This window comes from Bradysia coprophila, unplaced genomic scaffold (assembly GCF_014529535.1).
Source record: "Bradysia coprophila strain Holo2 unplaced genomic scaffold, BU_Bcop_v1 contig_24, whole genome shotgun sequence".
Taxonomy (NCBI): Eukaryota; Metazoa; Arthropoda; class Insecta; order Diptera; family Sciaridae; genus Bradysia; species Bradysia coprophila.
The window spans coordinates 7527296-7538357 of NW_023503501.1; the positions used below are offsets into that span (position 1 = coordinate 7527296).

Consider the following 11062-nt stretch of genomic DNA (forward strand, 5'->3'; position numbering starts at 1 on the left):
TTCGAAAACTGCTGAGACTTTATTTGTATGACGATATTTAATAAGCTCCTACAACTGAATGAGTCGAATGACCCTTGTTTCACTCCGCTTTTTATATCTTTTACGGTATCTTGGTTAACTTTGAGGTTGCCGTAACACACATGTGCACATAATGTTGCTGTTGATTATTTTGTTATCAAAATCCCAAATCAACTTCACTTTCTTATCTCTTCCAATTGAAAGGAAATTGGCACATTTTTTAAAATTTGAAATGAAGAAAAAATCGCAAGATTAATATCAAGTATGCTGTTGTGGACACGTTTCCTCGGGTTTCATTCATAAAAAACCGTGTAGAATTTGATCATCACATATCCCTGTTACTTGACTTTGTCACTTGAAGATAGATAGTAAATTGAAAATTTCGTCGTACAGTGACCTTGCTGCAAACAAAATGTCGTAACAGATACTTGTTGTGAGGCTGATATGGCGAGTGTGGCATCGTTGTAAAGCTTAGACTGCAGGCTGATCAGGCATTATTGTTTTTTTGCAGACAGAGTCAACCTGTGTATTACAGATGAGTCCAAGCTTCGCCGAGGATGGTGAAAATTAAATTTTTCAAATATTGTACAAATTAGACAAATTTTGTAAAATCCATTCTCGGCGTTTAATAGAGCATGGAATCCTCTACCAATATCACTATTCAAAGAGTTTCAAACTTTCTTCGTCTTGGACATATCACCATTCAAAGATATCGAATTTTCGATTTAAGCTGGCTGTAGCTACGTGGTCAAGTTGTCGAGGGAAGCCATTTCAACACGAATTAGCTTAAAATTAGTCACTATATCCGTTGCGATAACAATCTGTATTCAAATTGACTCGTCGGTCCCGCACAGCCATGAGTGCCGGTTCTCAAAAACGGCTGGATGGATCTGCGAACTGAATGTGGTTCCTTATAGTACTTGAGTCCCTCAATAAGAACATGAAAAAAAATCAGAGGTGGTATCGCGACTCTATTTAAGTTTTGTTCAACCCCACCGTGATTGTGATTTTGCCAGAGTAGCGAGGACTTTCATTCTATAATTGTGTAAATTTGGTATCAGGAAGAATAAAATCTTTAAAGTCTAAATTTCTTGATTCGAGGCGAGACCGAGGTCAATATTAATTTATTTACACTTTATGAAGTAAAGCTTGCTTGTTGAGTGTGCCTGAAAGAAGTGCTAAGTCAATATATTCACTATGTTTCACTATGATTCATTTCATGCAGCACAATATGCAGTAAAACTTAGTTTTGTTCAAGTGTGCTGAAAGAAGCGAACTGAGATTATTTTATAGTAAACGAGCCGTCAGAACAGTCGGAGCGTTTGCTGCGACTGAGCCCCGTACGAACCCGTACATCTATTGCGCACGTGACCCTAGTTCGTCCGTCGTTCTACTCTTACCCTAAGTCTACTGCGCCCGTAAACGTCGGTAAAGTAAAAGTCTTATGAAATTTGTACGTCTTAAAAATTGTACATAGCGCAATTACGAAGCCCCGTACGATGTTCCTTTCAAACCACGGTGAGCTTGAATTTTTTTTTATTCGACCTCTCGTGGACATGAAATGTTTTTAGTGGTTTTTGTAGAGGACAGCACCACGAGTAAGAATAACATAACAAGAAAATATTTCGATGGGAAAATTTTTAATGAGATCGATTTTTCATTTTTTTGGGACCTGCGGGAAGCTTCGAAGACTGTTCGGACTCCTCTGGTGACTCGTTTGATCACATAAATATAGTTGGTGTTTAGCCTGAGATCTAAGCTTTACAGCGTTACCAATCATGATATAAATGACTACCAACAAACTTCTTTTATGAAGTAAGTCATTAAACTAGGTCGCTGAGAATTTGAAAGGCCCTATCACATGTGGATGATTTCTATTTTGTCTCAAAAAGTATGTTTAGTTATTTTACATATTTTAATAAAGGTCGAAAGAAGATTTTTGACTCGAAATATGTTTTTTTATAAATCGCAGCGATGAGCAAATTGCACTATCTCAAGTCACAAATTAAAAAACCTTCTCCAATAGCCATTCTAAGCTAACTCTGCATCATTTTAGTTGTTTCCACTAAAAAATGAGACATTATACGAAGACAATTTAATGGCCGTTCAGGTCTAACAACAAAGATTATATCAGAATGAAATACAAATTTATTTTCCGACCTTAATTAACTTCCAAATTATGTAAAATAACTAAACATACTTTTTGAGACAAAATAGAAATCATCCACATGTGATAAGGCCTTTCAAATTTGCAGCGACCTAGTTGTATGACTTTGCTTCATAAACGATGTTTGTTGGTATCGCGCGATTGGTATCGCCGTAAAGCTTAGACCTCAGGCTAAACAGCAACTATATTTTTGTGATCAAACGAGTCACCAGTGGAGTCCGAACAGTCTTCAAAGCTTCCCGCAGGTTCCAAAAAAATGAAAAATCGATCTAATTAAAAATTTTCCCATCGAAATATTTTCTTGTAATGTTATTCTTATTCGTGGTGCCGCCCTCTACAAAAACCACTAGAAACTTTTCATGTCCACGAGAGGTCGAATTAATTTTTTTTTCAAGCACACCGTGAAACGTAACACAAATTTCAAATTGACCTAAAATTTTCTCAGTCCTATATTAACCTATATTTACCTATAAATAAACAATTTACTGATAAATATGCTAGTATATAGCTCAAAATAACTATATTTATACCGGTATATAGCTCAATATGGCTATATATATTTATATATCGATATCCATATTTGGGATCTTTGAAACACCCCACACTCGTAACCACTCACTTCCCACTGATCAGTGACTTTGTAAGTATAATTTTCACCGATTTATATTGATTTTACAAAAATCCAAAATGACGGCCGACGGCCATTTTGTTAGGAGGTGGAAAGTAGTACGGCTGCTTTACATTCGTTAATACCTTTCAAACAAAAAAAAAATGAAATTCGGTCAAATTTTACTCGAGATATTGACAAAAAACACCACCTACACTGTACGGCCGAGTTAGCCGGATATGAGCTCACTCCAAGGGACCTAGCTCACGCTCCGGTCAACCTAATTTCATAAACCTTATAAACCTGATTGGTACGGTCAATACCTATCTAATAAAGCAAAATCCATCAAAATCCGTTCAAATTTGGCCAACATACAATCAAAAACGGCTTGCCGCCCTGTACCTAGTTCACACCAAGCACTGAGAAAAAAGTTGACAGTTCTGTTCCCAGGTATCACTTACAAGTGTAGCCTTTAAATGGCCAGAGAAATCTTTGGAAAACGTTAAAGCACTTATGGGGCCCCAGCTCAGAAGGGGTCGACCCAAAATCGCCCATCTTCGAACTTAGCCTCACTATTTCAACAATTTTTCAGGGGAAAAAATTTTTGAAATCGGATTTGATTTACTCAAGATATCGACTTGTAACAGCTTTATTTTTTGTACAGCTATTGTAGATTACCTGGAGTAAAATAGTTTCCTGATCCAGGTGAGATTTTCTTCACTTTTTTAAAAAAAGTTTTTTATCGGTCTTTGTTTGAAGAAAATCTACACAAAATGTCCTCTGAGCATTTTTTTTTTCTTTTTAAAGAGAATTTCCTTAAAAATTTCTAGTCCTATGTAATAAACATGATTTATGATATAATTGAAAAAAGTTTTTTTTAAGAAAATAAAATATTTATAATAGTTGATAAGTGTATTTAAAAGAAAGAAGAAGAAGATCGCAGAATGAAAAACCATATAATCTCAAAATTATCGTTAGAATAAAAATTTATTTAAAAAACGAAACAATTATAAACAATGAACTTCTCACAATTTTATTACAAATATTTTTGTATTAAAAGATAGAAACAAAAAAAAAACATTTCCAAATTATTTCTCTTTAAGAATTTGAAAAACAAGAAAAGAACAGAAAAAGAACTATTAACAATAAAGAAAATATTAAATTTAAATTATAAAATAAATTTAGAATCAAAATTGATTAAAACCAATTAATGCAACTCAGACGGATTTTTATTTCAATTTATTCAACAACAAAACAGGTATAATTACTCTAAGGTACCGAGTATATTGGTAGATATCGAAAAAAAATTCTGTCCATTCAGTACATGTGCGTTTGCTACATACTCACTTTTACGCCTCGATGAATTCACGCCGTAAGTGTGGATGAAATTTATAATGGAAGGAAAGTGCGAGATTCTTTCTAACGTAGCGTCATCATAAAAAGAAGCTTTGAAATGTATTTTACATGCTTCGGGCCGAAAATGAGAGCAACTTTTGATTTTTTTTCTCGAGTTTTCGGCCCTTTGCATGAAAACTCACATGTGTACCTCACTCAGTTCGGCCTACAACTCGCGAAATTGCCAAAAATCAATCGTGAAAATCAGGTACACAAATGACTATTTCATTCCGTCCAATATGAAAAATACTATTCGTACCACGTATTAATAGTATGTTGTGTTACAAGTATTGTAATGTTGATTTTTTCAGCACTAGACCCAAGTTTTCCTTACGAGCGGAGCGAGTAAGGAAAATTGGGTCGTGTGCTGAAAAAATCAACATTACAATACGTGTAACACATCATGCTTTGTGCCAACCGAGAATTGAAATAGACAAAAAATAACAATTTAGATAAAAAGTCCAATAAAAAACACTGATGAAAAATTCGCTGCTAAATTTCATCCATCGTAGTTGCATTGACAAAAAAATATTAAACTCTTATGACCACAATTGTCATTCGTTCTTGATTATTCTGCAATATTACACGTGCTTTATTATGAGTTCAAACGAGGATTCCGATTTGGAAGAAGCCGCCGAACGGGCACTTGGAAAATTGATACCAGCAGCTTCAAGGCTTAAATACGAAAAAGCGTACGAAGAATTGAGGAAGTGGTGTGAATCAAAGCATGTAAAGGAAATCAATGAGAAAAAGTTGCTCGCTTATTTCGATGTTCACTTGGGAAAAGTGAAAGCATCGACCGCATGGAGTACGTATTCGATGCTGAAAAAGACGTTACGGGTAAAGGAGAATATCGACATCAGCACGTACAACAATTTACGGGAACTATTGAAGCGGAAAGAAGACGACTATTTTGCGAAGAAATCGAAAATCCTGACGCTGGAAGAAATTTATCGATTCATTAAGGAAGCGCCTGATGAAATTTATTTGGTGACGAAGGTGAGTGTTGCATCAATTTTCTATTTTTCAACGGATTGAATGGATGGAATGGAGAAAAAAATAATGGAACCGTTCGACGTTCTCTTTTCAAGGTTGCTCTCATTATCGGTGTGTATGGTGCCTGTCGGCGAAGCGAATTGTTGAAGATGAGCGTTAATCATATTGAGTACGGGGAGAATTACATCAGGATTGTCGTTCCGAAAACGAAGACCCGAATTGATCGTGACTTTTTCATCGACGTTGGTGGTGACCCAGACGTTAATTTGATCGCCATTGTCAAACGATACGCGGCACTGCGCCCACCATCAGTTACTATTGAACGATTCTTCTTGGGCTATCGCAAAGGAAAATGTATTAGCCAACCAATCGGCATCAACACGTTCGGAGGGTATCCGAAAGCAATTGCCGTGTTTCTAAACTTGCAATCACCGAGTGAGTACACAGGTCATTGTTTTCGCCGATCAGCCGCTTCGAGATTGGCAGAAGCAGGTACACCTCTAATTGATATAAAACGACACTGCGGATGGGAAAGCGACAGAGTGGCCGAGGGATATATTGTAAGATCTGAAAACAACAAGCGGAAACTGGCTAACAACATCATGGGAGCGAATAAAAGAAAAAAGACCGATGTTCCGACAGCTCAAGGCAATTCAATGGGAGCACAGACGAATTGTGCTGCGATTCCGTCGACTTCAAGCGCTGCCGAATTAAACGAACAATTGATGGGTGAAACGATGAAGCGTCGTACCATTGCGTCTGATTTGACTGATGTGGAATTGGGTGGGCAATTGTTAGATCGACATACGAATCATGCTGCCATTCCGGTAACTTTGGGCAATTCAATTGGAGGTCAGACGAATCGTTCTGCAATTGCGTCGACTTCAAGCGCTGCCGAATTAAACGAGCAAATGATGGGCCTACCGATGAAACGTATTGACATTCCGTCGACTTCAGATGCTGGCCAGTTCAATGAAGAATTTGATGAATCTATATTTCGATGCTTCAGTCAAGTTGTTTGCGAAAACAACGATAATCCGATTACGGAAAGCTTGAACGACGAAAATTGTGCGCCTGGTCCGGCCGAAAACTTCACCATCGTTTCGAGTCAAACGCGTAAGGCTGTTCCATCAGCGAATACATTCTCGCATTTACAACATTGTACCTTCAACATTTACCAAAAATAAAATGCTTCTGCGATAAATCGACTTTCTACGTTTCTGTTTTTCAAAAATTAATACTGAAAAGAGAGTTCACTTTACAGCACTCAAACGGGTGCTGAAATAAGCCACTTTACAGCACTCAAACGAGTGCTGAAATAAGTCACTTTACAACACTAAAATGAGTGCTGAAAAGTGTCGTATTTCAATTCTCGGTGGCACAAAAGTCTTTTTTAATTTAACGTATTCGATTCAAGACCTCGCCTTCGGCTATGTCTGGTAACTTCTCACACGCTAAAGAAGACTTTTAGTCCCAGGTAGGAAATGTGCTATTTTAATCCATTTGAAACTTAAATTTTAGGCACTCTTACGGCGTGAATACGACATAAATTCTAGTCAAATTACGAATCTTCCGAATCGTATCAATGAACGTCAACACAAGGTATGGTCGAATGTCAAACTTTGTATGGAGCGGAGGACATAGCGATTTCATATAAACAAACTCACCTCTCATGATAGGTGAGTTTGTATGAAATCGCTATGTCCTCCGGTTTGTATGAACAGACCATACCTGGTTAATACTTTCATTGAATCGTATGGCCGATTGACATTATGTGACGGCTCAAAATTCATAACTTTTCACGGAAAAAAAGTCGATCAAAACCGGTACAGTAGTTTCTGAGATATAGGAGAATGCCGTTTAGTGATGGTACCCTCGATATGTATCCGTATCGTGGTCTACCACATTACATCTTGTGCGTCGATCTCATCGAATTTTTAAACAATCAATCGGTGCATCTTCAAATTCTAAATCAATTCTTAAAACTGCCATCAATTCATTTCATTTCATTTATTTCCGATAAAATAAACTGAATACATGCATCGCGTCGCTCCAGTATGCATTCACAATTCAAAGAAGCTACAAACACTTTCACTTTCAATTATGAAAAAAGTTCGACAAAAATTCTTAACATTGGCTCCAACAATCAGATAGTTGCTGTAAAAACCAAGTATTTTGATTTCGAGCGTCTGTTAGCTGCTCTTGAACGTTTTTTAATGCCTTAGCAGATGCTTCCAATTCTTGTCGTAAATCAGCCGATACTTTTCGTAAATCACCCGATCCTTGTTGTTCTGTTGCCAAGTCATTTCGTGCAGTTGCCAATTGACTTTGCGCAGCAGTCAATGCAGCTTCTAGTTTTCGTGATGCAGCCATAGTATGATGTAATTGCTCCCCTACACCCATATTAGAGCCTGAATGCCAAATAGCACCAGGAACACCTTGTTTACTAACAACAAGATTTCGATCAGCTTGAAATTGGAGGAAGTTAGCTCCTTTGCCATTCGTTCCAGTATGCCAAACAAACTTTCCTTTTGCGTCTACCACGACAACATTTCCATCATTTTGAAAGTTGATACGGTGACCTCTTCCATTTGTACCTGCGTGCCATACTGTTTTTCCATTTGAATTAGTGATGACAACATTTCCATCGCCTTGAAAATGAAATGCACCACCGGGAATAACGCACCTTGTTCCAATCGGTATTGAATCACCTTTTCGCCAGGAACACAACCCGCTAACAACAACAGCATAACTGAGCAGCACCAAGGGGATGGTTGAAATGATCATTATTTTTCGTTTCTATCAAAAAGAAAATTCAAAATTTGTCTAAGATAATCGTGAACTTTCACAACGCTAAGCTATATTCGAAAACTGCTGAGACTTTATTTGTATAACGATATTTAATAAGCTCCTACAACTGAATGAGTCGAATAACAGTTTTTTCACTCCGCTTTTTTAGTTACTTAAATCACAAGAGGCGAAATAGCTATTTTGCTAACTAGTTAGTAAATGGGCTTGTTTTGCGCACTAGATGTGAGTTTGCCGATACGAGCGGAGCGAGTTCGGCAACACATCGTGTGCGCAAAACCCCATTTACTAACGTGTTAGCAACAAGATTTTATCTACTGTTAGTTGAAATATTCATAATTTTCAAGCCTTAGTGGGATTCGTAGTGGGATTCTGTCAATTGCGTGCGCATAAGTTGCTATATTAGTTATATTCATAAAGCATATAACTAAGTATATAAACTTATGCACACGGAAATTTTAGTGCGTGTCTTTGCTAACTAGATTCATGCTGAAAATTATGAATTTTTTCAACTTACAGTAGATAAAACGATTTTTTTTAAATTCGAGGTGTATGTGTGAGCTGAGAGGGTATTGTAACATGAGAATGCGTGTTTGTGAACCGAGGCTTACCGAGCTCATACATCCACTGAGAATTTTTTTAAACCATTTTCGACTCGAGTCATTTAATGGCTTTTACATTCGCCTTTCATCGAAAATCACGAAAAACAACAAAAATTGTCAATTAAATCCAAAACTAAGCACCAAACAAACACTATCACTTCTATAACACACACACACACACATATTGCAACACGACAACGATTCTTGACAGCGTTAGTTTTTGAAGAGAGAGAAGTCTATCAGTTTCCTATGTTTACTACAATATGATCAATTTGTATCATATACACGGCGCTTTCCAGTTTGTTAACTCTAGGTGAACAATTTCCAATATTTAATCCCTAGAGATTACAAATTTGTCTATGTGTTAGCTGGAAACAATTTGACATTTTCTAAATATGCGAATTCGAATAAAAGTCGTATTTTCGATGAATGGCGAATGTAAATATCTTTTCTGTTATCTGGTTTAACTTTGAGGTCACCGTAACACACATCTGCACAAAATGTTGCTGTTGATTATTTTGTAATCAAAATCGCCCAAAACCACTTACAGTGGAGGTGTGACGCAAGTCCTGTTATCCACTTACAAAAGAACCGATATCGGTGGGGGTGGGCGTGACGCTTAAACATAAAGGTTTTATTGACAAAAAATAGAACCAAAAAATGTTATTAATGTATTAACGCCTTCGGTTCGGTCCATAACTTTTAAATCGTCAAAATAAACATTTTTGGACGGCGGTACATAATCTACCATTAATTGTGGAAAGTTTCTCTCTATCATTTTCTTTCATAAAATAATATGTATATACCTTTGGCACCTCTAGGCCAGGAAGTAGTATTTAATTGCTGATCGATGTCTTATACCAACGATTATGAACTTTAACGTAGGCATGTCCTGACTGTGGAGTTTCACCAAGATGGAAAATAGCACAGATTAAGGTATAGGCCGACCCATTAACACGAGGCACCGTTGATGGTAGTGAATTTATTGAGAAGTCAACTTTGTTTGTGGCTGTTACGCGACCTGCAACACCATCACCTACAATTTGTTGGCGAAATATCTCTAGAGCTAATATGAAATATTTCTGTGTGTTTAAAAATTCCGTAGAATGGAAAATGACATTAAGTAAATTACAACTGGGACGGGACATAGATAGTCGGACTGAAGTTCCCTTTTCAAGAATCAAAATCAAAAATGTGATCAACAATTTCATTAATATTTACCTGTTTTGATTTTTCAGGAATTGACAACACACATAAGTTGTAGCATGTTGTAGGGAGCTGAGGAAATTCGTAATATGAACGAAATAAGCATTCCAAATACCGATAACTCAAACGGATAGTAGTCAGACATTGTTGATACCAGTCAATCAGTAAACCCGTTAATTTTGATGAAAAAGAATTAGCACGATAAAAGTTAAGAGGGTACAAGGGTACGCTGAAATTGTAGCCTACATTTGTGCGTTTCGAAATTTTTGATCGCTGATAACTTTTTACAGGAGTCTTTTTTGAAAAAAGTAAAAACATAGTTTCGAGTATAAATGTGTCAGCTTTGAATAAAAAATATGATTGTCTGTGGAAAATTCATGTGCTTTGAGAAAAGTGTACCTATATCCCAAATTTGCATCAATATGGGCATCAGTGTAAAGCTGTGGTACTCCACATTCATAATAAGTAATAATTTAATCAAATAATTGCATTAATCAGGTCACAGCTATCATCAAAGTTCACCGAGGCTCCCTAGATTTTGAGAAATTTTCCGGAGGTCATACTTTCGGCCGTTTATCATCAAATTTTTAGAAAGTAATATTTGCCCCGGTAGTACTCGACATCACCTTTCCAACGAACCCATACACGCCCGTGTCCTCACCACCTTACGGAAATGAAATCCGGACTACGAAACCCCATTTTTCGACTCTTGGCCACTTATAACCAGCCAGGTATGGAAGATCAAAAATATCTGAGACTGGTTTTGGAGCCTAGGCAACAAGGCCTAACTAGGCATATATAAAAAAAAGTCCCGAAAAAAAGCGCCGATTTCGGTCAGTCGAAATTCAAAAGAATCCCTCACAGCCTTTGTCGAAATCCACGGATTTTCCGTGCGGTCATCGACTAAATCACTCGTGTTTTTTTAATTTTTGTTATTCTTAAAGGTCAAACGATCTAATTTTACAGATAACTAAAAAACCGTAGTGCAAAATAGAATTATGTCAACAACGAAAAAAAGTGAAATATAGAGACTATGCTGTTTGTAAATTCTTTTGTAGCACATTGATAAGCAATATTAAAATCGTTGAAGACTGTTCGTGGGACTTCAGACGAAACATTTAGAAGTTTTCAGTTTCTTTTGTTTTATTCAATTTTATATAGATGGAATGTCTTTTAGAACGGATTCCCGCAGCTCCCTTGTCAAAAAGAAGCAATGGACTCTAGTTACAACGGAAGATACTTTAGTCGATAGAAATAACAAGG

The 11062-nt window shown here is 36.8% G+C and overlaps 1 protein-coding gene across 1 annotated transcript; it reads left to right on the top strand.

The window, feature by feature from the left end:
• Positions 1 to 4605: 4605 nt before the first annotated feature.
• Positions 4606 to 6386, top strand: LOC119077677. Its single transcript, XM_037184930.1, has 2 exons — positions 4606 to 5186; positions 5279 to 6386. The coding sequence occupies exons 1-2, from the start codon at positions 4665 to 4667 to the stop codon at positions 6368 to 6370; spliced, it is 1614 nt and encodes a 537-aa protein (XP_037040825.1). The 5' UTR covers positions 4606 to 4664; the 3' UTR covers positions 6371 to 6386.
• Positions 6387 to 11062: the final 4676 nt, after the last annotated feature.